At 39.9% G+C, this 27,815-nt stretch overlaps 3 protein-coding genes across 4 annotated transcripts; all 3 read right to left on the bottom strand.

Moving 5' to 3' along the window:
- Nucleotides 1-3,136: 3,136 nt before the first annotated feature.
- On the bottom strand, nucleotides 3,137-5,238 carry LOC119895989 (cytochrome c oxidase assembly factor 4 homolog, mitochondrial). Of its 2 annotated transcripts, none has more exons than XM_038709437.1 (2): nucleotides 5,107-5,238; nucleotides 3,137-3,974 (listed from the first exon to the last, which is right to left on the bottom strand). In XM_038709437.1, exon 2 carries the CDS (start codon nucleotides 3,936-3,938, stop codon nucleotides 3,684-3,686), a length of 255 nt encoding a protein of 84 aa, XP_038565365.1. In that variant the 5' UTR covers nucleotides 3,939-3,974; nucleotides 5,107-5,238; the 3' UTR covers nucleotides 3,137-3,683. The 2 variants fall into 2 exon arrangements, with proteins under 2 accessions (XP_038565365.1, XP_038565366.1); XM_038709438.1 differs by having other exon boundaries at nucleotides 3,137-3,971.
- Nucleotides 5,239-6,067: 829 nt separating this feature from the next.
- On the bottom strand, nucleotides 6,068-8,656 carry LOC119896141 (olfactory receptor 24-like). The gene is made up of 2 exons (XM_038709632.1): nucleotides 8,577-8,656; nucleotides 6,068-7,097 (listed from the first exon to the last, which is right to left on the bottom strand). The coding sequence occupies exons 1-2, from the start codon at nucleotides 8,654-8,656 to the stop codon at nucleotides 6,068-6,070; spliced, it is 1,110 nt and encodes a 369-aa protein (XP_038565560.1).
- A 12,350-nt stretch (nucleotides 8,657-21,006) lies between these two features.
- Nucleotides 21,007-22,308, bottom strand: waif2 (Wnt-activated inhibitory factor 2). The gene has a single exon (XM_038709351.1). It carries the CDS (start codon nucleotides 22,100-22,102, stop codon nucleotides 21,041-21,043), a length of 1,062 nt encoding a protein of 353 aa, XP_038565279.1. The 5' UTR covers nucleotides 22,103-22,308; the 3' UTR covers nucleotides 21,007-21,040.
- Between the last annotated feature and the right edge of the window lie 5,507 nt (nucleotides 22,309-27,815).

Below are 27,815 nucleotides of genomic sequence, written 5' to 3'. Positions count from 1 at the left end.
ACTGTATAAGAGAATAATGTCAGGTATTACAAACTTACTTTTCACTAAGCTGATCCTCCTTTCTGTATTATCAGGTACAGCAAGGTATACAACAAAAAGTCCAGGAAGTAGAGCTTGTACTCATTGAAGGTGAAGAAGGACTACAGTTACATCGCAGACCTCCAGAGTGCCATCCTCCTCCTCCTCCGGTTGTCTACTACTGAGGAGATGCCTAGAAGCAGAACCAGGAGACCTGATGATCCCCGTCAACATGGGGTTCAGTCAGGTGTCCCTGCCCCAACTGTGTTGCTAGATACAGCAAAATATAAATCAAAAAGTAATATGGTTGGTTTTGAAATGTGGTAATCATGTCAGAGAGGTGATTGTGATATATTTAATCATCTCCACAGCAGCGATATGATGCTACATGCAAAGTCTGAACTGTCTTCATAATCAGTCAGGACACCTCTGGACACTCCTTGTGTCTTCCAGTATGTACTTATTTTTAATGATGTTTAAAATGATCTATTTGTGATATAGGTTGTAGTTTTAGTAGTATTTAATAACAATAAACAAGTGTTATACCACATTTGGATGTCATTATTTCAGACATAAGACATAAATGTAGTTGTTTGTTTGTTTATGCTGCAAGTGTAAAGAAAAGGCATTTATAATTTTCAGTGTTTTATTTAAAAAAGAATGAAAATATTATCCAGAACAGGGGGAAAAATACTTTTTAAAATCTTTTTTTTTTTAAAATTACATCTTACACCCTGCTAGGATTAAACCTCTGTATTGTCCTGGTGGATCTGGAGAACAGTTGCGTATCTTCCAGAAACAGCAACTCAGTATCACAACTCTGTGTCTAAGTGCTCCACATTGCCACTACAAACTGTCTGTATGCTGCCTGACTGAACTGCCGGTTACTCTGTCCTGAGTCTGGAAGATCAGCCTTGTGTGGTGCATGGAAACACTGTAGTCTGGATGTTGTCCACAGTCCTCAGATTCTGGCCTGTAAAGAAATATATAGTTGTTAGAACTCCAAATGGGAAAGATCTGTGTAATTGGAAAGAACATTCATCAACATGAAGCCAAAGCCTCGAGAAAAACACCTTGATAAACGTGGTATTTTTAAGATCGCTCAAAGTAACCAGCTGTTTTAGATCAGCCCAAACAACGTGTTACCCGGATGATGACGTGCTTGATCAATATGTGACTGGAAATCATTTATCTGTGACGACTCGGTTAACTCGCAGGTAACGTGGAGAGCTTAGAGAAGATGTTACCTTTTGCTCAGGTGAGTTCGAATCCAGCTTGACGCGATTTTATAAAAACCCTATTTTCTTTTATTTCTTTTCCCGTATGTGGCTCTATAATGTAGTGCTCACTTATACAATCATGATCGCCGCAGTAGATTAAAGATGTGACTTGAAACTCGCCAGGAACATGTTTGAGAATGTGTGACGAATCTGGGGACGGAGTCAGTCAGCAGCTGCTGCTAACAACACGCACACGCGTATGGCAACCAGTTAGTTTGAAAACCCACCCACTTTTTAACTTGAGACTAACTAATCTCTGGGGCACCTATTAACAATTTTAACAATTAAAACTTGTTATTTAAAGCAAACTCAAACCTACGATGGGCTGCAAAACAAAGGCCAGTTTGACTCTTCGCTCTGATGTTTTGGTCACTTTTGAATGCTGGCGGTGCTTTCACTCTAGTGGTAGCATGAGACGGAGTCTACAACCCACACAAGTGGCTCAGGTAGTGCAGCTCATCCAGGATGGCACATCAATGCGAGCTGTGGCAAGAAGGTTTGCTGTGTCTGTCAGTGTAGTGTCCAGAGCATGGAGGCGCTACCAGGAGACAGGCCAGTACATCAGGAGACGTGGAGAAGGCAACAACCCAGCACCAGGACCGCTACCTCCGCCTTTGTGCAAGGACGAGCAGGAGGAGCACTGCCAGAGCCCTGCAAAATGACCTCCAGCAGGCCACAAATGTGCATGCGTCTGCTCAAACGGTCAGAAACAGACTCCATGAGGGTGGTACGAGGGCCCGATGTTCACAGGTGGGGGTTGTGCTTATAGCCCAACACCATGCAGTACGTTTGGCATTTGCCAGAGAACACCAAGATTGGCAAATTCGCCACTGGCGCCCTGTGCTCTTCACAGATGTGGTGACAGACGTGACAGAGTCTGGAGACGCCGTGGAGAACATTCTGCTGCCCGCAACATCCTCCAGCATGACCGGTTTGGCGGTGGGTCAGTAATGGTGTGGGGTGGCATTTCTTTGGGGGGCCGCACAGCCCTCCATGTGCTCGCCAGAGGTAGCCTGACTGCCATTAGGTACGAGATGAGATCCTCAGACCCCTTGTGAGACCATATGCTGGTGCGGTTGGCCCTGGGTTCCTCCTAATGCAAGACAATGCTAGACCTCATGTGGCTGGAGTGTGTCAGCAGTTCCTGCAAGAGGAAGGCATTGATGCTATGGACTGGCCCGCCCGTTCTCCAGACCTGAATCCAATTGAGCACATATGGGACATCATGTCTCGCTCCATCCACCAACGCCACGTTGCACCACAGACTGTCCGGGAGTTGTCATCAGGAGCATGCCCAGGCGTTGTAGGGAGGTCATACAGGCACGTGGAGGCCACACACACTACTGAGCCTCATTCTGACTTGTTTTAAGGACATTACATCAAAGTTGGATGGGCCTGTAGTGTGGTTTTCCACTTTGATTTTGAGTGTGACTCCAAATCCAGACCTCTGTGGGTTGATAAATTGATAAAGTTGATAAATGATTTCCATTGATTTGTGTGATTTTGTTGTCAGCACATTCAACTATGTAAAGAAAGGATTATTTAATGAGATTATTTCATTCATTCAGATCTAGGATGTGTTATTTTAGTGTTCCCTTTATTTTTTTTGAGCAGTGTACATGACTTTATCTGTTATCTGCTGCTGTTTAAAGTAGTGTAAGATCTGAATCATTGATTAAATATTTCTCATTAATGCAGTAAAGCCCCATAACACAAACTGCTACTGTTAAGCTATGTTTACTAGATTTGTTTTACTAAATTTAAATTAATTATTTTATATTTATGAACTATTTATTTTCTCACTAGATTAAAATGAATTTCTAGCCAAAACACTAATGTTACATAACTTGCAATGTATTTTAATCACCACTTCACGTGGAAGAAAATATGAATCCTTTTAGTCCTATTTGGAACATAAGGCAGAGGTGCACACCAGCCTCTTGTGGTTGAAATGAGTATTATAACAACAAACATTTAAAACAAAAAGTTTTTTTTTCTCCACTTGTTCTCAAGTTATAAACACAGAAGAGAAAACCATTTACATCAGACTTAATTAAAATCCCAGTGCTCTCTGGTGGACAAACTATTTAATAAAGACACTGTTTCTAAATTACTTCATATCCAATCTTGTCTTTAGCCATCCTGTAGTCCAATTTCTTGTTACTAATCAGCCAAAAAATAACAGATACGAAATGTCTGCAAGAAGGATCTACTGGCCGATAAATCACATTTATCAGTTGGGATCTCCAACATACACTTGAAAGTCCATGAGAGGATTTTTTGTATCTGCTACTTGATATTTTCATTACAAATATTTAAATTAGCTGCAGTCTTTCCACCTCAAGAAGGTCCTTAACATGGTGGTGTGGGAGAGGCTAGATGAGTTCAGCTGGGCACAGACTCAGTGGAGGTTGACTGCTGCCTCATTTGCTGTTCTTTCCGGGATTTTTGGAAATTCATCATGCAGTCTTTAAAAGTCTGAACCTGGCTCTGGCACGCTCGCCAGTCCTGGTGTTCAGCCATGCACTCCTGCACAGCGTAGTGGAGCTCGGCACAGCCAGTGCGGGATATCATCCGTTCAACAGGGTCATCCTCATCCTCATCTTTTCGGCTGCGGTCGTGGGGTGAAGGGGACGCCATCCTGTTTCAGTGCACGTTGCTGACTCAGTGGGTCTGCTGAGGACAACACATGATGTTTATTAATAAACAAGTACTAACCATTTTAGGAACAACCACAGAACATCATAGCTGTTTCTCCAACATGCCTTGGCTCTTCAGGCCTCTTAGCAGGGAAATGTATATTTAAATCTCTGTCTGTAAAATCTGTAGTAATATAACTCTCTTTAAATGGGAGTTTTGGACTCCATCTTACATTTACATTTATTCATTTAGCTGACGCACGCCTCTGGAGCAACAAAGGGTTAAGTGTCTTGCTCAGGGACACAATGGTGGATGGGTCACAGTGGGGAATTGAATCCGTGTTAATAATATTTACATGAGTCTTTATGGTGTTGTCAATATATCCTGTCTGGTAAATTTACTCTGTGTGTATATTTTTAGATAAAATATCTATATAAAATATACACACATATAAATAAAATGTATATCAGAAAATGCTTTTGTGTAAAACCATTAATTGTTTTTTTCTCTCTCTCTCACACACATAGATATATATGAATGATTGTACTGTGGTTGACGTTTCCTTATTTGTTCATTTCTCTGCAAATTCCACAACATAGGTTACCTTATGCCCTGTATGAAAGCACAATGGAACTTGTATTTCAAACAATAGACACAGTTCTTTTACAGATTAAGATTTTACATTCCATAACAAATAATGTGGAAATGTGAGCAGTTAAAATGAGCTCCACCTGGGCCAGTTGTTACATTTAAGTGTTTGCATGTTAATGTCTAACCAAGTATTGCACTATGAAAGGGGGCATTTACATTTGATAATTTAACGTTAAGTAGGCCTAACGTTACACTTTGCTGATAATGTTTCTTAACTTTGACTTGAGTGTGAAGCCAGGACTTTTACTTGTACTGACTTATTTTTAAATTGTATTATTGCTACTTACATTTAAGTGCGGTAACGTTAACGTTAGATATTGAGAGGATACTCTCTACAGAAAACTTCCGCGAGTTCCAGCAAAGAAGTTGGCAACCGAGGTCATCAAGTCGCGTGTGTTAGGCAGACAGAAACAACGCACGCACCCTAACTTCAATGTCACCGAGTGTTACATCGCTGACATTATCGACAATGGGCCTAGCTAACACAGCCATTCACATTACTCTTCCTCGTTCTCACCTGTTAATTCTGTCTTGGCCAATCGTCCGTAGAGACACTGGAATTAAGTTCCCATCACCTGCGTAACTCCGGCCGCTTTTCATAACCAGCCGCTGTAGGTCTTCCGCGGAGGACACATTTAGCGCAGGACCAAAGTGTAGCCGTGAAATAGTTCCGTCGATGACTATAAGTTCCGCTGTATATCGAGAACACCACTGACATTAAAAACTGTGGTGGAATGTAACTAAGTATATTGAGTACCTGCTTCAAAACATTATCTATTTCATATATTTCACCACTTTGTGGTGTAATGTAGCCTTGGAGCCAGCTTAGCTAAACTTAAAAATGTACTACTAACTACTAATAATATATTAATAATATTATATAATATATTCATATTTTATTTATTATGACTTAAAAGTGCCACAAACAGCGTGCTGAATTAAAAGCTTTACAAGTACTTCAGGTAAACACAATGAGACCTTCTGTTTTATCAGACAATTTATCAGGGATGTAAATGTGACATACAGGAAAATTAAGAGTGTTTTGGGTAACAGATAAGGGACAGAACAGTTAAATGTACAAATATTAAATTATATTTAAATACAGCAAACCAAGTATATTTGATGTATAAATACTATATAGTACTATAGTAATATAGTATATAATAGTATAAGTAATATAGGGTTATGAAATAATAAGGAGACGTATCTTACTTGTTTCATTTGATGAGTGTTTTTTAGGCTAATGGTAGAACATCACATGAATGTAAATATTAAGAAAAAACATATTCAATATTAAATAAAATGACACTGCTAATGTGTGGGAACCTGGCTGTTTTTAAATGCTGATGAATCAGACAAAAATTCCATCTCTTCTATGTTCACAGTGACGGGTAAGTAAAATAAATTCTCACCACACACAGTTTTAATTGTTTCCTGAGAGTATTACACAGATTGCTTTTGGATGGAAGAGAAAGTTGTCAAGGCCGTGTTTTCATTCTCTGGACAAGTAACAGGGCTCTTGTTTTTATCTCTTTGGTTTTCCAAGAATATACAATAGGATTGATGCAGGGTGGGATGCAAGAGGCCAGTGACAGACTCATCACACGCTGGTCTGGGTCAATGGATCGCACATAGAGCCCAACTAAGAAAATGCTGAATGTAGGAATATAAAATACAGCAACAAGGACTAGGTGCTCAATGCAAGTGGAAAAAGCCTTTATGCTACTGCTTACTGATTTCATCCTCAACACAGTCGTCAGGATGCTGGCATAAGACAGAACAATGAAAGTGAATGGGGTCAGCAGATTCACCATACTAGACGTTGAAGCCACAGACCACTGCAATGTGTAATCATTACAGGCAAGTCTAAATACAGGTGCGTAGTCACAGAAGTAGCTGAACACTCTGACAGAATTACAAAAAGACAGTTGAGTCATGATCACCGTGCTATATGCCACTCTTCCCAGACTGTAAACCCAAGTCATGCCGACGATACAAGACATGCTCCGCATTGTGTTGATTGACTTCTGATGCAGAGGGAAACAGATTGCAATCAACCTGTCATAGGCAAGTATAGCGAGTGCATATGACTCCAGAGATGAAAAAGAATAGTAGACATACATTTGTAATAGACACAGGTTGAATGGAACAAAGTTGTCCTTAAAGACAAATGTCTTAATCATGCTAGGAATAGTGGTTGTGTTTAAGATGACATCAATTACTGCGAGGTTGACAACAGCCAGGAACTTTGGCGTGTGTAAGCAGTGGTCACGGGCAATGATGTACATCAATAAAATATTGAACGCTAGTGTAAACACATAAACAAATGCTAGAAAGATCATGTAGACACTGATGTGGGGAAATGTCTCAAATCCGATTATATAAAAACCTGGAGGATGAATGATGACAGAGTCGTTTAAAACCATGCTGAGATGAAATATAGTCAAATTCCACAGGCTGCGTGCTGGAGGACGTCCTCTGGTCCACGGTGCATAAAAGCTCTCTAGTCTAAAAAGGAGGAAAAACAGTACATCTGATTGCTTATCACGCTATTCGCACCAATCGCATACTTCAAATGAACACGTTTACAGTTAACATTACACTTAATAATGTATTATCATTAAGTCAAGCAGGTGACAGAACACACCGCAAGTGTGGCTCACCTGTTCTATTACACAATGTGACACCATCTGATGCAGACTCCTGAAAGCAGCCACTGAATGTCTGCATGTCTGACTTGCATACAGAGGGAAATATGTTTTCTTTTATCCCCAGAGATAACATGCAGTCTTCTAATTAAGAATAATATTGATAAACAATGAAGTAATGAGCAAGTAATGAGCAGTGCCATATAACTAAAATTACAGGTTTATCCATGGATAGTGGCGTATTGTCTTCCAACTTATCTTGTAGGCAAAACAAACATGTAATTATTGTTTTGTGATTGTAAGCATCTCATCAGGCTTTATCTCAAGAGCAGGAAAACATTATTACATAATGTATTATGTAAGTTGTATTCTTGTCTTTACAAATATTAACAATTTAAGCAGGGCTTTATTTCCATCAGACACAATTAGTAACTTAGATTGTTGTCTGCTCTTGAGTCCATGTGTGATGAGAACCGTCAATCGATGTGAGTGATAATCGATTGTGCCCTTTAAGAAGGAATTAATGAACAAATATATATTAAATATAATATAGTTATTGGTTTGGTGTTGACATGATGTCAGGACCACGGACAGAGAATTGATTTAACTATCCTTGCTAGGAGGCCATTTTCAGTGAGACAGACAGCAGTCAAATGTGGATTTACCCTTGATATAACATTGTCACCATTTTAGGAGAATGTGTAAATGTTTTGTATTGAAAGATAGATGTAGATGGAACTGACTGGCTGAGACACTTGAATGGGCTTTTGAGTCAGAGACCTGGTCAGAAACCCTTTGACCATTCAGGTCTCTCACTTGTCTTGATGTAAACCAGAGATGGTGTTTCTAAACTTAATGTCTTGTGCCTGAAGTTTGTTTGACAGACCCAGAGATGAGGCAAGAGTCCAAGTTCAAAATGCAGAGTAGTTTTATTTCATTTTCATTTGTTTTTTGGGTCTATGTGTGTGATTTACGCTCTGCAAAGAGAGTCAAAATTATTAACATTAAATCAAATAACCTCTTGTTAGACAGATCTATTATTCTACCTGCAGCTGCTAAACATCTCGACCTTAAAGGTTGACCCGGAGATCCTCATCCATCCGACAAGATGCAAGTGGAAGGAACCACAGTAGCTTTCCATATCTCACCTGAGCCAGCAGAAGACCTGCCAACAACTTCTAAAGAATGCATTCACTGCTAATGAACTTAGTTTGAGGGATCATTCCTGTCAAGCTGCTGCACTACAGTTACGTTACCCTCAGCCCCAAGGGTTTACCCTCGCCTCAGATCTCAGATCAACAGAGTTCAGCCACTTGTTCCCATACCACCCGATCGTCACCTCCCCATTCCCATTGAACCTGTGCGCACTGGCCCTCCAGGAGCCCCACCGGGAGTCTGCACAGCCTTTGGACGGGCCATGCAAGGCCTTCAGGGCTGAGCCTGCCTACTTCACAAGGGCAACTTCTGCACTGGAGGATCAAAAAGCTGATGTGATGTATCATAGGATGTCTGAGATGGCTGAGATTGAAGCACAGTGAGTAACTGACTTGGAAACAGGAATGAAGGGAAATTAACTGCTCTGCATTTTCAACTTGGATTCCTGCCCCATCTATGGTGTCTCGAACACACTTCAGCCTACCCGCTAGACATTCTGTTTGAAGTGAGTGAATAACTAAAACATTTTTCATGCATCACCCTCCTTCAGTTATCATCAAACAGGAGGTAATGACTGTAGACTAAAGGACTTCCTGCTGTATCTGACTCCCTAGAGTCTTTCTAATGAACACAATTTGAGATTTCATCACCTGAGAATGTAGGTTAATGACCCTTCTTGTAACAAACAAACCTTTTACTGTTTAAACATTAGCCTAATTAATCTCACCTGCATCTATTAGCAGGCCTTGCAGTCTCACATTTGAAGGGAAATGGAAGGGAAATTGGGGCCCATGTGCATTGCCAGCTTTCCCCCAAGTGTACTTCTGAAATAACAAGTTAAGGTTCTTTCTTTCGACTATACAGTGTGGTGTCCGAACAATAATGCTGTGATGATGTGTTGAGAGGAAACCCGCTTGACACTGTTCTTGATCATAAAAGTTTATTAAATCAAAGAGTTCAGCATCAATTACAAGCTCTGCAGTAGCTTGGAGAGTGACCCAGCCCGATGGCCACTCTGTCTCTCTGTACATCAAACATAGCTTATATAGGACATGTTTAGGTATCTGTTAGGTACCATAGCAGGGTTTGAGTCTGCAAAATAAAAGGTCAAACTCATAGAAGGGTACAGTACTATTCTAAGGTAACAAAACAAGGGGTTAGAGGTCAAATTCTATAGAAAGGTTCAGTCCCTACATAACCACCAATCACTGCTCTCCCCGTAGAAGGTCACTGACCTTCTGTCCTGCTGCTACAGTGCTATTTTGAACTGTTATGAGTCAAATGCACAAATATTGGATACCATAACAGTAACACATCATTTGATTTTTTTGGAGGTTGTATAAAATTTTTAAACACAAACGATTGCAAAAGTGTGATTTTACAGTCATGATGGTAGCATAACATGCCAATACACCTGGACTTGGCAATCTTTTGTCTGCCATGTTCAACCAAGACTAATAAAAATGCAAAACTAGTTGACTGACTATTTACTGTTAAGTGATGGGACACATAGAGATCGAAACATTCCTGAGTCTCTTTGAAAAACATTCACAATTCGTATTAACTTGAAGTGTGTGAAGTGACATAACAAAATATAACGACATTGACAATGAATTTCCCGAGAGGGCTTTTATCACCAAACGATGGAGGACATGGTGACCCCAGACAAAAGGTTTCTCTCCTGCCTCTTTGACTCCTGGGAACCCTGCTAATGAGCCTTATTTGTGATATCATTACCAAAGGATGCTGGTTAATGAGTGTCTGCTTGTAACAAACAAACTTTTTACTGTTCAGACTTAAGCCTAATTAATCTCATCTGTATCTATTAGGGGTTTTGCACTCTCGTAATTAAAACTGTAATGGGAAGGGGTTTACACTGATATTAATGAGTCATTAGCGTTCTTGAAAAGCTCTTTGTCTAATAGTCACCTCTTCTTTGAAGGGCTGTAAAAGTTAGGCCATGGGATCTCAGCACCCAAGTGTGACAAACAATAGGTGCCAATAACCTTTAGATTGTTGTCACAGTTACTTGCTGCGTTATGCACTGGACACAAACGATACACTGCAGAATCATCAGAATTAATGTAATTTATGGGAGAGTGGGCTGACAGCTCACAAGCAGTGCTTGAAGTGAAAATAACAAGTGCCAGTACTCTCCATTCACATGTTGGCGTGTCAGTGTTATTTAAAGGTATTTAAAGTGAGGTGTAAAACAGAAATATGGTATAAAAATGAAAAGAAAAATGTAATTCCATCTATTCAATGTTACTTTGAGGAAGCACCTCACTGTTTGGACACATGGGGGTTGTTTTCACATAGGATAAGATTGAGGCCAGGGGATGACACTGATAAAAAACTGTACTAAATGCCCAAATTCATCACAAGCGTCTACAATCAGAATTTAAACAGACCATTGTGAAAAAGTGGTGAAACCGTTAAAGGATTAAGGAAAATAGGTTAAAAGTTACAGATAAGGCCCAGCAAGGGCCTGCCTGATCCACGAGAACAGAGCAGATGTGTATTATGTGTGTTTTATTGTGCAACACAGCAGTAGCCTATATAAAGTGAGAAAAACACAATATAAGGTTATAAGCTAAGGAAGGGGTATTTGCTTGAAAAGACATTTGTGGTTAAAGACAAATGTTTTAAACTCACACTAAAACTCCTAACTGAAGGATCTGTGCAGTTTTAATATCTCACAACATTAAAAGTGTCAGATCTTCCTCAACATTTAATGCCTGTTTGAAATATCTGAGTTCTCGACAGGTTCAACAGTAGAGAGAGGGTTTGTTTGTTTACAGGCGAGGTCATTAAACTTTGTTCCCTAGTGATGCCATGATGACGGATGATGGGAGTCATTAGAGAGACTCTTGGGAGTTAAAGAAGCTCAGTCCTTTTGTCTTGGGTCATCATGTCTTTTTTGATAATACAAGTAATGTAAGTTGTAAATTCCAGGGAGGAAATGAAAGTGTCAGACTGCAAGATAAGACAAGGCAATTAAATAATGAATGATATAATTAATGTCTATGTCTATTAATGGCTATGCTATGCAACTTTAACTGATGTTCAAGTCAATCCATGTTTGAATAGTGCACTGACCTGAGCTAACTTGTAATGCCATAAACCTGAGACAAAACCTGTCTTGATGATTTGTACCAGGAGACAACTTATATGCCTGGGCTGGGCTTTGATTTATGTAGGTTATTGGGTAAAAATAGATGTCAGGACTACAAGACAGAGAAACCCAGAGAGGAAATTGCTTTTAGAGTTTGAGGACCATGAAAAGCAGCTTATAGCACAGGTTTTGGTGTTGGCCACTGGCTGATCAGAGCGGTTTGAAAATGTCAAAAGTTTGATGTGAGAATAACATTTTAACAAACTTCTCCTGCTGTTAACTTGCAGGACCTATGATTTAGGGCTACACCTAACCTGTCTGATCGACATTTCTTTTAATCCTGATGTTGATTTATGATTTTTTTCACTCCATAGTAACGATGTGTGCTGTTCTGTGAAATTGATGTGTAAAAATTTAGATATAATTAGCTTTCATTGGGGACAGGGCAGCTGTGTGAGTGAGCGCCATCACACTCCTCACCTGCCATTCTACACTAACTCATTTAAAAGCAACACTTGCAGTGCTTACAGTGTGGTGACAGCTGTTATTTGACAGAGAAAAACACTGATATCATTGGAGCTACAAATATGGTATATGGATACAATCTTCTGTAATCACTGGACAAACATAAACAAACATTTCAGCCATAGATTTTCTATAACAGTAGATAACTTGTTTGAAAGTGTTGTGAACATAGTGTGGATGAAAGCATGTTGGGTTGCACGTGCATAGTGTTATCAGTAGATAACAAACTTTAGTATAACTTATAACTTACACACTTATAACTGATAACTATCTTTATTTATTCGTTTAAAGACATATCTGTAAGTTGACTGAAAGTCTGATTGTGACTTTAACGGCTGACTTCTGTGTTCTGGTGTCTGTGTAGCTTATGCTTCAATTAGAAATCAAAGCTAATACATGAGTAAAGATAATATTTATTTTTATAGCATGATCATTTTAAAAACATCACCTCACCACACATGGAAATTAAAACACATGCCAGCTGACTTTGTCGAGGTGCATTGTAGCCAAATGGCCACACGGGGGTAGTAGTTAACAGTTTAAAAATTTTAATGGTAAAGGCCAACAAGGGCAAAAAGCTGATGTGCACTCAAATGCATACTGAATGATATAATAAAGTTGTACTCATCTGAACAAAGTAAATTACAAATACATAATGACATACACAAACACAATGTTGGCGCAATAAGCATCAGTTTAGCTTTATATGATGTGCAGGATCCAGGAATGATCAGTGTTCTGTTGTTAATAACAATGTTTGTCTAGTCTTGGTGGATTTTGCTGTCAGGGATTTTATAAGTGTGGTAAAAACACGAAACCATTTTGACAAAATGGCACTGTCAAGTCCTGAATGCAGGTATATAGCAAATACAGATGGGTGAGGGTAAAAAATTGTGAAAGTTTTATACTGTAATGGCTTGTACTGTGGTTGCATGTTGAAATTCAGCTTGTACTATTTGGCTTGAGACTGTACTGAGATGAAAGAGCTTTTTCAAATGCTCAGAAAGTGACAGAAAGGTAGGTAGGTTGTCAGAGCAGATGCTGTTTATTCTGAGGTAACAAGCCAGTGTTATGACCGGTCAGATGATCGGCAGCTTCTCTTGAGTGAAGGACAGCATGAAATATTCAAAAAGCTGAGACTGCATTTTTTACAGTCATTTGAATGATAAGCTGCCCATCACATATTCGTACTGCTCAAACAGACTCGCTGTAGGCTAATTAGCAGAGCTACAGTAGATGGTGGTGTGATTAATGGGAGGGGGATTTAATGAGCACTAAGTATTTAGTAATAAGGATGAATAATAGTTATAGGCATCTAAATGCTTTTTTATTATCTTTTAGAATTACTTCAGTGATTAAAAGTCTGAAATATAGTTGTGTGTTACTCCAATTAAGGCAAAGCTGTTGTTAAATGTACCACAAAAAATAGTAGATTTATAGTCTAAGTAAGAAATGTGGAGCTGTTTTTCTGATAAATAGAGTATAATTCTGTTTAGGAACACAAGCATATCAATGCTGTGTGTAGTTAATGCAGAATGTGTATGTAGTGTTTTAAGGTATAATAAGTAACCCGTATTCATAAAAGGGTTAAATAAATAAAATAAGGTGAACATTTAATAAACATCTATAAACAATATTCTCCCCTTCACTATTAATTCTGAGCTGTCATGTAGGTTTCAAACTGACACAAAAGAATTGCTTGGAAGTCCACAATAACTGTACGCCTCAGACACCTCAGACATCTAATTACTCAATGAAATACTGATGGAGTGATTACTGATTAGATTTCCATCTTGTCCTTGAGAGGACAGTTCAGCCAGTAAAAGCTTAATTAATACCTCTTAGCAACAAAGCAGCTGCTGAGTGATATTCAGCACCATATATACCATGTAAAAACTGAAGTTTTTATGAACTGACAAAAGGTCATCAGGTCATCAGTCTGTGATGATAGTTGAGTTCTCGGTCCTGTGAGCGTCACATTTTGATAACTGCCGTGGTCCATGGACTGTATCTTGTGCGTCAGCGTCACCTTATCAATCATTCTGTTAACATGGCATGTGAAGGTTTGTGATTCTTGTTAACCGAATGATCTGATCCAAAATGAGCACCTGTGCCCTTGCTGGGAAGAAATTGATTGAAATTAACATGTGAAATCTGTGGGATTAACATTTGTCCTGCAACAAGAGATAAGGTCAGTGCTCTGTCTTTCTCTCTCTCTGTATCTTTCTCACAAGCTCATTCCATACATTTCCTCTTAGAAATTGACAGGCACATCACCGGGTTTAATAAGTGTATAGATCTGAGCCACCTGTACAGCTTGTTGAGAAAGAGTCTGTTCACCTCGTCAAAGGCCAATCGACCAGCCAACTGTGTGTATCCACAGTCCAGGATGAATCAAAACCCATGCCGGGACTGCAGTAGTCTGTAAAACCTGACGTGGTCTTGATCAAATCTCCTTTGAGCTTAAAGGCCAGATAGCTCAGACTTCAGCACAGCGTTCCCATGGTTTGTAATTACATTGCAGAGTAGCCAGAAAATGAGAATATTGATGGGAGTAGTGCAGGTGTAAGATTGGACTGATCTCCCTGCTGGAGATGTATGTTAATTCAGTCAATACCTTAATGATAGTCTCCTTTGGATTACTGTGTGTGAGCTTTGGATGTATGAAATAGGTCAACCAAATAATATGATGACATGACAAATGTATAGTATTCCCTGAAGGTGCATTTATCATAAAGCAGGACACCATGACCCAAGACAAAGGGATTACCTCCTGCCTCTTTGACTCCCAGGAGTCAAAGAGGCAGGAGCTTCATTTATGATTAGGTTAGCACTGGCTAGTGGTTAATGACCTTGCAACAAACAAATCTTTTACTGTTCAAATTTAAGCTTAATTAATCTCATAAGAATGTGTTAGGAGCCCCAAGCCTGCATTTGAACAATTAAAACTGCAAAGGGGGCGCACACTAACAATGAGTCATTGAAAGTTGTAATATTTAAAGTAAACATGGTAATTGTCAAAAAGACTCATATTCAGAGCTGTGTTCATTTCAGCAGTGGTTTAATGAGCCCTTATTGACCTCCCCTCGGCTCTTTCTCTTGGGGGGGATCCCAGATACCAGGGAAAGAGTGAACAATGACGGACACTGGAGGAGCAGATTTACCCAGGATGCATTGTGATCTTTAATTATTTCCTCTGTGCCGTGGAAATCTTAATTGGTTTTGTACATACTGTAAAAGTGCACATAGGGCTGGGTTTGAAATTGTTCAGTACCAGTGGAAACATGATACCGAAGTTTCAGTGTTGATACTAAAACAATTTTTTGAAGTGCCATTGTGCAATTATTTTTTTCCTAAATAACAAAATGTTCATTAAAATCAATCTTCTCAAATGAATCTGTTTTGTTTGAGCACAAAGCAGCCATACAAAAATATATTAAAATGAGCAAAGTTAACAGTTAAGTCAAGAAATATCTAATCAAAGAATTCATTAATGTGACTGACCAGATATTCAATGCCAGCTTTCGGTACTCAACAGTTTACAATACTAGAGCTAGACTGATAAATTGGCTGCTATTAGCTTATTGTATATATATCAGTTTTGGCTTATTGTGTATTGAGGTAATTCACACAGTTTGTTCACCAGAGAGCACTGACAAGTTAATTTTTCAATTCTAAAAGGTGCAACTATGTGTGTATCTTGGTCACAATTAATAAAAAAAAATGTTGTTTATGTTTGAAATTACTGTTGGTCGATATTTTTAAACCAAAGATATCAGTGTTGGCCTAAAAAATCTAATATCAGTTGTGCTACACTAGAGTCTCTACTATCAATACCCCCAAAAATATTGATGTTCAAATTCCACCAGTTTAAGCTTAGCAGAAGTCCTCTCCTCATCACATCCACATGCTCAGCATTTTCTTCGTCCCTCATCACCACCACCAGTGTCCAGACTCCATTGGGGGGATTTCTATCCCTCTACAGCTTCACTGCACATTCTCATATTCTTTGTATCACATGTCAATAAATTGTTGTTGTTCACTCAAAGACTCTCATGATTGAAACCCAGGCTCAATGATCAAGGTATTGTACATTTAATTTTAAATCCTCTAAATCTCTCAGACCCTTCTCCCTCACTCTGTAAGAGGAGAAATAAAAGGCAATGTCAAACCATTCAGTCTTTGGTCAATTAAGTGCCCTCCATTGGCCCATTTTTTCCATTTAAAAGCTGCTGTCTCTTTCTGTGAATGAACATTTTTGTTAACACTGAAACAGACTAGCTTTACATTTTTGACTACTGTGATAGTGTGTGAAAGATTAATGTTTTGAAGTAAAAGAGTGAACTTTGAGATGCGGAAGAAAGTTCTGCCTGCTGGTTTCGTGACCCTTGATGTCCTCCTGTCCACCTCTCCTTCTCCTCTCCTACAATGCCAAACCCCTTCCCTTATCTTTAAACAGCAGCTGAGGCACTTCCAGCAATCAATAAACAGTAATTACTGCACTACAAACTAGCAGACTCACTTCCCTATGTCACATCATGAAATTGTCACATTCTGCTTCCCGGGAAACCACTTTCACCTGGGCAGGCAACAAACACTTACATTTGTTTGACTGCACCCATAGTGGTTTTATTGCAGCTTGTAGTCTGCAACATCCAGTGATGCATGTGTGAAGGTAACGATCTTATTCCATCAGTGGCTGATGGGCTGTAAGACATCAGGCACTCATCATGGTGAAAGTGTTCCTAAGGTGGAAAGTTGGAGGCCATTTCAAAAGTGGCCTGAAGTTCAGATGCTCAGAAATGATTGAATTCTCTGATGGCAGCAGACATTCAACACTAAAGATAACACATTCACCTTCATTTTAGACGTGTCCTCTAGTTTTTAGTTGGGCTTTGGCCTCCCAGACATTCAAATATAGAGCAAGACGATGAGTCATCGCTTTGCATAAGGCAAGGACATTTTGTGCCTGGACTGAAGAACTCCAATGAATCGTTTCTCCACTTCCTTTTCTTTATCTTTCATTTTGCGTTCTTCCTTTTTGCTGGGCTCAGCTTAAACCCTGTCCCCGCGTCCTTACAAAGTCACTGAAGTGGATAATGTCATTTACCTGGATGAAGAGGAGCGAGAGAGGGGACTGGGCAGAGAAAGGGAGGTGGGCCAAGTAGGGCAGACAGGAAGTCTTTGACAAATACTGTATTTGTAGGGAGAAAGTAGCAAAATGGAAGAAGAACAAAGTACAGAGTTGAAGCCTGGATACTTTGAAAAGACAAATTTACTCTTGTCTTTTTGGCCAACAACAGATCATTGTGTTGTTTTCTACCTCTTTATTTATGTCCCAGAATCCCCCAAAATAGAAAAGGCTGATGGTTGAATAGAGACAAATCACACAGGGGAAAGAGAGAGAAGATGGCAGCATGTTTTAGATTGTTAAAATTAATAAAGGAAAGATCATATTAGTCACATACAGTAATGCCCTTTTAATTATGTTTTAATGTGATTAACATATGGTGCTTAATTGCTTAAGAGATGATGCATTCATTAACATTCAAATTGTGATAAACAGAGTGACACAGACTAAAGTGTAGTGTGTCTGTGTTTCTAGATTTTTTCAGACATTCTTTACATACTTTCTTTTATCAGGTTATCACATTGAGTACTAAGTACAGTACATTTAAATTGTCCAGCACCCCTCCTTTTGTTTCATCCTTTCTCTGTCTGTATGAGATAAACTTTATCATCTCTTTCCATCCTTTGGCTTTCCTAACTAATCTTTTTCATGGTGGTATCCAATTTCAGTAATGAAAGATTTCTCCAATCTCACTCGATTATTTATCAGATGAAAAAAAGTTATGTGTTCACTAATGTGTCACATTAGTCGGCTCATAAGATTAACCCAGAGCTTTAAGAATTACCTCAACAGATGCTTTTGACACAGATACATTACAGTGTGTGCCACATCATAGACATTTATTGTATAGGTAGTTGCACAAGGGATTGTTTAAATGAAGCCTAGAAACTTAATTTTAACCGCACTAGATCTTCACAGGGAGTACCTGCTCTATATTAAAAGTGCAATGAAATAACTTCTGCTATGAATTGGCACTATATAAATAAACCTGAATTGATTTTAACTTGGGGTGTGGTTTTCTGGATGGCAATCTCTGTCTGTGGACTAAAATATCTCTATGCAATGAAATTTTGTACAGTCATGATCCCCATATGATAACTCTTGAAGATCCCTTAACTTTTCATCATCATGTTGAAATTTCAGTTTGCCCAATACTTACACTAATACCTGAAAAACTAACATTCCCATCAGCCTCAGCTAATTCTAAGTTGCTAGTATGCTAAAACACTGAACATGGTAAACATTATACCTGTTAAACATCAGCATGTGAGCATTTTCACTGCGAGGCCCCTTAGTCTGTTGATGTTAGTATGTAGCGCTAAGCACCAGTTCAGTGCCTACAGTCTCACAGAGCTGCTAGCATGACTGTAGACTCTTGTTACCTAGGCCATGCATATACAGCCCACAAACACACACACTCTAATTTTCAGGCACTGTAAACATATTCCTCACACACTGTCACGTGTAATTTACATGATGTTTGCATTTTCATCGTGAAGTTATTTCTTCAGTCCCATCCTCGTGTCTTCTGACTTATTCTACTTTATAGCCCCTCACACACAAATCAAGCAAAGTGTTAGTTCAGACAGGCAACAAAGTCAAGCTCCGGTTGTTCCAGCATATTAGTGATAGCTTTTTAGAGTGCTTTTAATAACATAGAGGATGAGAGACGTGGTCAGAGCAGATCAATTAACCCCGTCTACATGTTATGCTCATATAATAGATGTATTGACAAAGCTGTCTTTTACTCTTGAGGTTGTTGCACATACTGCAGTGGCTTGGAGTTACCTTCACTTCAACGTGTCCATGACCTATCTCTGCAGGAGGCGACACAGAGGAGCAGAGGCTGCATCCTGATAAGAAACAGTATGGTCTTCAGCCCCAGGCCCGCTTAACACCATGCTTCAGTGCCCATCTAGTATCTGATTAAACATGTAAATTGCATGCCTGCTCTGTTCGGGTTCTTTACTGTGGCTCTCTGCCTCGGGCTTTCCATGTATGCACATGGATGGGCAGGGAGGTGCTCTCCCCACCTCATGGCTTTCCACGTAGGCAAGTGGATGGGCAGTGAGATCCCAGAACAGACCCATACTGCCAAATATAACTAAATAACGCAATATCAGTCTTTGATGAAAGTTGTCCTGACTGAATTGGGTTTGTTTGTTTTGTTCCTTTATTGATGGATGTTGTTGCAGTGTAGAATCATGGTGGGACATCAAGGTACCTTGATCCCTTTATGTCTTTGCTGTGTATCTCTTAAAGCTCTTAAAACACTGTCCTGCAACTGTTGAATGTCTTTCAGAATCATTTGTGGATATACAGTACATTAAGTGTACGATGTCAAAATGAGTCATGCCAATGTATTTTTATCCTTGAACACTGACAGTGTATGGTACGCTGTCATATCACTTGAAATAACAAGTGACAATGGCTCACATTTTGATGTCACTGTTACATAAAGGCGGCTCCTTGACTGCTGACACAGTGAAATACTAAATAAGCGTATTATTTACACTATCTATCTATCTATCTATCTATCTATCTATCTATCTATCTATCTATCTATCTATTTAATTGTTTATTGAATGTTGTGGTAAATATATTACATTGTAATCCCTATTTACAGCTAGCCTTGTGTTTCTAAAGTATTTATCTGTTCATTTATTTGATCTGTGTGGCTGAAAGCCTGCTGCTAATCATTCATAATCATACACTCCTTGGGTATCTTTGTGATTCATTTCTCAACTTGTTAATTAATTAATTAATTAATCATTTTTATTACGGTTCAAAGTTGATTGAAGGCAACACTACTCTCCAGCGTTTCATGTTTGACCTTAGCTCCAAAATCCTGTGATCTTAATGAAGACTTTTTGTTAAGACGGTTGATGAGCTCTGGGCTATAGACTGACTTCACATGTCAATCACCATCATTCTTCACGGTTTACTAGCAACTGTGCAGATGAGATTAACTCAGCCAGCCTTGCGCTCTTTGGTGCTTTAAAAGAAGAAGATGAGAAAATCTAGACCTTTTCACTCACTTGCTTCCAACAAATTTACAAAAAAAGTTTTACAAATACAACAGGGAAAGATTTCCTTTGTTTAATGTGTAGCACTATGCTGTATGAAGTCAACATTTCTTGACAGTGATGATAAAATGTACTGACATAAAGAACACTGCTAGCTCACCATTTTTATTTGACCTTTTATTAATGTTTTAGTTGGTTTTCTATGCCTACAACAATCACATGCATGGTTAGATTCGGTATCTTGCTGATAAACTGTGATGCAAATTATGTGTCACTTTCAGAGATCAAAGGCTGTTCATAAAGACAAGGTTGGGAACTTGTGCCATGTGGTTTATGATGAAATATGACAGTTTACCCTGGCTCATCGTACCTGCCCCAGTCTTGTTCTCTACCACTTTTCTTCCTCACCCTTTGCAATATGCACTCTCTCAAATATCTTGTTCTCCCTGCAGGGTTTCCTCAATACAGACAATTACTTTGCAGCAGTTTGCAGGGGCTTCTCAGTAATTACATTGATTTGCCAGTTCATTGCAACTTTTTCAAATCACAAATTCAGTATCCCTTTACTGTATATTTGTCACTTGGTTAATAAGATAAATAATACTAAGTTAGCTGCTGCTGTAGACTGGTTAACATGATGCAAGAAAATGAATCCTCTCTTGAGGAGATCATTTGTTAACAATATGTGCAATAATAGTCTCTTATAGTAATTTAAGTGTCTTTGGCTCTGTGCATATCCCAATAGGAGAGGGATACTTGCAGTTCATTGGCCAGCTTCTGAAAATGATGAAACTAGTTTTAAAAAGTATTCCTCCCATCACTATACAGCACAGGTCTTGTGTTTCAGTAGGTTAAACAGCCACGTTGGCCAGTCTCGGGTCTGAGTCCTGCTCATAGCGATAATGGTAGACCTCCATCTGGTCTCGGCACGCCTCTCTGATGTTGTTGAGCCACCGTTTGATGCCTCTCCGGTTGAGATACAGCACCATAAGAAACACCACCCCTATCAGAGCCAACACAATACCGAGGAACACATATGAAACCGCCTCAAGGTTCTCGTTTACACAATCCACGTCCTCTCCCCGCAGCATCTCCACGGGAATCCCTCTCTTTGCCTCCGGCTCCCTGCACAAGAGACGCCCTGAATCCGGGCACATGGATGAATTCTTTAACCAGTAGTAAAACGCCTCCAGCTCGCAGTTGCACCGAAACGGGTTTAAAGACAAGTAGACGCGTATGCGCCTTTGCTGGTACAACTCTGATATGTTTGCACCCCCGATGTTCTCTATTGAGTTATTTATCAGCACTAATGCGTGGAGATTATAGATATCTAATCTCTCCAGGGGTATAGACTTCAGCCTGTTTCCCGCCAACTCCAGTCTGTGGAGGTTGCGCAAACTTTGTGTGGTGAGCGCATTGGAGAGCTGCGCCGTGGCCGAAGGCAAGATAGAATAATTTAGGTAAAGAGATCGCAACTCTAGTAACCCGTGGAAAGCCCTGGCTGAGATAGACTCCAATTGATTGTGGCTCAGATCCAGCAAATGCAATCGGGGGAGACCCAGGAAGGCATAAGGTTCAATAGTCTGTATCCCGTTGTAGGACAGCGACAGTATCGTAATTTCCATCTCCGTGCCGTTGACCATGAACGCACCACGGTGTAAAGTTGAGATGTTTCTCCCCTTGAGTATCAAGGTGGACGTCCACTCCGGTATGTCTCCCGGTACCTCAGTGTCCTCCCCATCACGGCAAGTCACTGTTCCTGAGTCTCTGGCACAGATGCAGGTCGGCGGGCAAACATCATCAGTCTGGACATGCGAGAACAACAAACACACCACCGCTGCGTAATACAAACACCACTGATTCCAAATAAAAAAGGGACACTTTGAATTGTCGGCACTGGAAAATATCCACATCTTTTCCCCAATTCGAGTCTGAAAGCAGGTATATGCCGTTGTGTCTCGGAAAGAAGGTGGCCGACTACAGTCCTCTCAGGCACATAAAGTCGAATCAGCACGGCACCGGTTACTTTGAATCATCAGAATTAAAATGGTGTTCCGTGTGTCTGAGGAGAAAAGACGAGTTTTCTGTGGGATATTTACGCATCGGACGATGGGCAACAGCCGAGTGTGGCTGCGTGGAAAGCTGCTGAAGCAGCGCTCCTTGGGTGGTATTTTTGACGCCTGTCACTGAGAGAGAGAGAACGAGAGAGAGTGAAAGAGAGAGAGAAAGAGACACGCAGAGATGTACGCGACAATACAAGGAGCCTACTCCCAAGTCTTCCTAATTTATATTTATGTTTAAATATGATTAGCAGAAGATGCCATTACATACACATGGGCCTATGACAGTTAACGAGATGCCCCCAGTTTGAACCACAGATGCGCTCATTTATCATGACCAGGGGGTCCAACAGAGTTAGTCGTTTCCTTGCCACATCATGTTTCCATTATTACAGCCTTAATTTACGGCATCTTATTTGTTGCAACATGCAATTGCATCAGTTGCTGTAATTACAGTCGAGGCAGTGGAGCCTGTTTAATAGGGCCTTGGTCAGTTCTTTCCAATTGATCGCTTTCTCAAACAGAGAAAACTTTCAGACACTTGGTCACGCTCTCCACGTCTACATTATAGCGTTGGCAAACAAATCAATAAGCTTGAATACATAGCTGCTTCCAACACAGAGATTTGCATGGGCATGCATGCTGGACTGGCATGGGAGTGGTCTGTCATTTTGTCTCTGTTCATTACTAAAACAAGGAGATTTAGGCCTGAAAGTAATGAGGGTGAAGTGAATTATGATCTAATTAAGGAATATTGTGGCTTGGAGCTGTGATATGAGGGCCATGGCGCAGTACATCTTTTATCTGGAAACATTATTTAAACTATCCCTACACCACCCTACAATAACTTGGTTGGTGAAGGACACATAAATAAGATAGAAGCCCAGAGAGTGTGTCAGCTTAATAAAGTATGTTAGTGGCCAGCAAGAAAGAAAGAGAGATAGAAAGGAACAAAGTCTTCTTACAGTAAAGGAGAGTTATAGGTTCAGCACTATGGACAGCTCCACAGTGCACTTCAGCACTTTGCATGAAGTAAACTTGTGTTATTCTTTGTTCAAAAGGTAGCAAGAAAAGAAGAAGTCTAGATGAAATGAAGGAAATAAGGAAAGAGGAATAAGCTTTAGTTTAGGTTTTCTAACTGACAACTAATACAACATGAGCTAAGGGAGAAAAAGAAATACAGAAGGAAACAGATGTCAGGCAGCACCATGGACAGCTCCAAATGGCAGAACAGTGAAGAAAGAAAGACGGACAGTGAGGGAAAGAGAAGAAATGAAGGAGAGGGAAGGAAGAAAGTCAGTTCAAGACAGTAACAGAGAGCTTCAGGAGCTGATTAAGGAAAGACAGAAAGTACTTACTATTTATAAGTATCTATTCCTCACTGTCACATGGGATCATGTGTGGTCCCATTTATAATAGAAATTGGATACAACAAGAACTGTTACAACCTGACCACGATCAACAAACCAAGTTGAAATCAAACCATTTGGAGTTTGCTGGAGCAAATGCAGAGTAACAGTAAGCTGTCATTAGTCACTGAGCATCCTTACTGACACCAAGTCACGGTCGCACTGAGCGATGGGACTGTTCTTCTTTTTCACTCTCTGCATTTATGTGTGTGTGTGTGACTACTGACTGAGCGAGAGCACACAGCTGGACAAAGACCATAAGGCAATGGTGTGTGTGTCTATATGAGTTGTGCCCTCATAAAGCAAAAGGTGTATCAGCAATCTGCCTTGTATTTAAGTATTCGAGTATTTTAGTTTTTTTTACAGCCTTTTAATGACATTTCTCTGAACTGCACAGAGAAGGACGATGTACAATGTTGTTTATTTAGTAAAAACAAACATGCTACATATAGATCTAGTTCAATCTGCTGCTATAACTGGCTGTAGGGATTTGCACCCATTAAGCCACAGCAGCGCTATGAGGTTGGGAAATGATGTTGTACAATAATCTCTCTAGGCTTCAGTTCATGCGAATGCTGATGGTGTTGGATGAGGTGGAGGTCAGGGCTGCTTGCAGGCTAGTTAAGTTCTTCCACAGCAAACTGGGAAAACCATTTCTCTATGGACCTGGGATTGTGTGTTTTCATGTTGAAAAATGGAAGGACCTTTCCCAAACTGTAGTGACAAAATTGGAAACACACAAAATATTACATATGTATGCTGTAACATTGAAATACCCCTTAATTGTACTTTGGGCACTATAGTGTGTAGACTCAATAATGCTACTCAATATCAAAAAAGAAAAGGGAAAAATATGAGACTCTCAGTAGAAAAACAAATACGCCTATTTCCAAAAAACAAACAAACCACAGAGAACATTTAGGCCTAGTGTTTGTTTGTATTTAATAAGGGACATGGTACTAGGGAGTCTTGAGCTGATTGCAGTTTGCTTTCAGGCCCAAGAGCACTAAATCTGGAATGGATGGACAGAAATGGCTACAGTGGGGATGTAAATATAGATACTTCGAGAGGGAGAGAATGGGAAACTGAGACAGGGAGACAGAAAGGGATAAAGAATGATGGAGAACGGCCTTACCGCTGGCGCTCCTGATAAGCACAAAAGGCCATATTAACGTCAGGTTGTTTTGCCTATTAAGGCATACGGGACAGCATTTCTTGCACTCCAAACAAACAAGGACATCTGCTCAGTCCTCCTCTTCTCATCTCAGGACTGCTCCACAGGTGTCCGCTCTATCTGCCAGTGCAGAGAGCTGATTTAGTGGTGGCTGCTATTCACAGGCTGTTGCTGGGGAGTTGTTATGGTGTCCTCCTCGTGGACTTCAACTCGACACTGAACCTCGTAATTGATTTACTCACGACTGCCCATCCTTATCTCCTGACTACAGTGTGTGTGTGTGTGTATGTGTGTGTGTGAACTTGTGAGTGAGAAACCAGTTGCCAGCAACCTTGGTAGCAGAGTATCCCTCTTGCCCTCAGGTGTGTTGTTATTTCTGACAGCTCCGGTGCACATGCTAAATTAGCAAAAAAACAATGCATTTTTTGTGTGTGTACGTACACATGATAACACCTCTTGCGTGTGTGCTGTGTGCAGAATTATATGTCCACTGCAAATTGCTCCTGCGATTTCTTCCTTCATCCTTGCTGTGTCATTCGCCATTCATTAACCTTGTTTTAACAGCCAACCTGATCTGTCTTTCATCCTCCCTCCAGCTGGCACATGATGGACACATGCTGGACTGGTCATAAATACTTGGTAAGGTAGGTGTAAGCTTAGATCTGCCAACATTAGAAAATAGCCTACAAATAATGTGGTAAGTTGAATGACAGAACTCACATTTACATATGTTGACCCTCACCAATGGGTGTTAGAGTCCGACAATCTCAACAGTGAGCAGTTTCTAGACAAAGCAAATACTGATGTGCAGTTTTGGTTAACAATTTCCCTTTCCAACTTATATATAGGGCTGACAGTCAGAAACCAATTCTGAAATCATGACCTTTAAATAACTGACCGGTCTCTTTAACTACTTTGTCAAACTGTTTTTTCCCTCTCACAGCTGCAGCATTATATTTTCTGCCTTTCTACGTACCTTTGACAGATGCTTATTTAAGTTTAGCATGAAAAGGCCCTAAAGCTGAGGACTAACTTTAATAAAAGTGGAAATTGCTTTCCTTCTCTGTAGAGACTCGGATACATAACTCTGTCAGCTGTGAAAGTGACTCAAGGAGCTTTGTATGTGCAGGATCATTAATGGCTAGAGGCGCACACACTTATTCTGCTGCTGTCCGTTAGATAGGTGACAGGGGATGTTTTGTTGGTACACCAGGGTGCTCATGGGTAGAAGTAGTTTCATCTAAAATTGTCCTTAATCTTTCTCCTTATGTGTGTGTTTAAGTGTCCATCACTTAAAAAAGCAACCAGCCGGGGTGAGAAGTTGAAGGACTCTGTAGCAACTGTGAATGACACACACACACACACACACACACACACGCACCCCACACCCCCACACGCACACACACACACACACACACACACACACAATGTAACAATATCTATCTGACCCAACATAAAACTCTTCAGAGAGAATTGTGGGTGTTTTGTGATCGTAGGCAGGTCAAGATCAGGGTTTGTCTAACTGTCCTCCAGACTAGCTACTGCAAAATACCTAGGAGTTGAAAAGACCTTTAAAGATAGTAAAACATCACCACCTCACTCATCCTGTCTCTCTCCCTCTCCCCCTTCCATCCAAATGCATTTGTCTGGTCCACCTGTCTCTCAATATGTCCATCTGTCTATCCACAGACCAGCTCCTTAAACAGTACTCCACCATCGGATGAATAAGAGATGAGGGGATGAGGGAGGAGAGGAGAGGATGGAGGTCAGAGAATAGTGAAGAAGTGCAGCGGAGTCCAGTCAGAGCCCAGTGGCGATGAGGCTGTAAATGGATCTTGAGGAGTCGGTGTCACCTGTCCTGGGACCATTAATTAGTCATTTAGACTTGTAATGGAGTGAGCTGAAGCCAGAGAGACACAATCGCCCAAACAAAGCCAAGTCACTCAATCAGAGGAGTAAGTTGTGCTGGCTGGTCACTCTGTCAGTGGAAAACTATAGAGCGATCAGAGGAATCACCGAGTCCATGTCATAACACGATTAAACACATGCAAATGCACATTAAGAGTGGAATATATCGTCTTTGTTGTATTCTGGGACACCTGGAGGACTACAGTATATGTAGCATCATTTGTATAATGATAATAATAACAATAGTTATAATATTGCTCATTTTATTTGATTAGCTGTAGAATGTGCAGTATAATGAAAACAATGAATAAGATACTATGAAAACAACAGCAGTAACTGATATTGAATTAGACATAGGACATAAAAAAAACATTTGATATGGGATTTCAAAAAAGATAAAAGCATTAGCTAGTTGGCACCTAAAAGCACAAAATAATTTATAATAAATAAAGATAAAAGACACTATTAATTAGTGACAGTGCTATTAAACAGAGAGGAACGTTATTGCTGCAGTAATCCCACCAGCAACTACATAACACTATAACCCACATACCACTATTAAACTATTGTACCCCTGGTTCACCTGGCTACATATATATATATCACTTCATTTCTTATATTATATTATTATGTAATTATTATGTAATTAGAGACTAATAATAGATATTATTAATCATTTTACATGCCTGCATATAATGAAGTTGTTGTGTTTTATTATTAATTATTTATGCAGGTTAATGTTTTTGAACTTTATGGTCATCGTGATGCTTGAATTCATCATTCGTCACATTACGGTCTTGACTGGGGGGTGTGCATTTTCATGTGATGTATCTCAATTAACTTAGCGGTAATCCATAGTCCTCAAACGCTCATGATTTGGAGTCTGAATGTAATATGAGCTGGAAATCAATAGTTTAGGGGAGCGGTGGAGATCACGTTTACACACTTTCCTCTCTAAATAGATCTTTGAATTCATTACGTATGCTGGTAATTCAACTTCACCTGCAGAAGTCATACTTTCATTGATTAAAATCCAAGAGGACATTTTTGCTTTCATGTATTAGATAGGACTTTT

The sequence above is a fragment of the Micropterus salmoides genome, unplaced genomic scaffold (assembly GCF_014851395.1).
Source record: "Micropterus salmoides isolate LMB-PRFRI ecotype aquatic unplaced genomic scaffold, ASM1485139v1 Ms_hic_scaffold_9, whole genome shotgun sequence".
Lineage (NCBI taxonomy): Eukaryota > Metazoa > Chordata > Actinopteri > Centrarchiformes > Centrarchidae > Micropterus > Micropterus salmoides.
This window is presented reverse-complemented; position numbering and strand designations above follow the sequence as displayed.

Bases quoted from the DNA above. Each gene is read 5' to 3' on its own strand.
- LOC119895989 (XM_038709437.1), bottom strand. From the start codon at position 3,938: ATGGCGTCCCCTTCACCCCACGACCGCAGCCGAAAAGATGAGGATGAG.
- LOC119896141 (XM_038709632.1), bottom strand. From the start codon at position 8,656: ATGGCCCGTCCAAAGGCTGTGCAGACTCCCGGTGGGGCTCCTGGAGGG. The intron at 7,098-8,576 runs GTGACGATCGGG...CCTCCTTTTTAG, and splicing joins GGTTCAATGGGAATGGGGAG to ACTAGAGAGCTTTTATGCAC.
- waif2 (XM_038709351.1), bottom strand. From the start codon at position 22,102: ATGTGGATATTTTCCAGTGCCGACAATTCAAAGTGTCCCTTTTTTATT.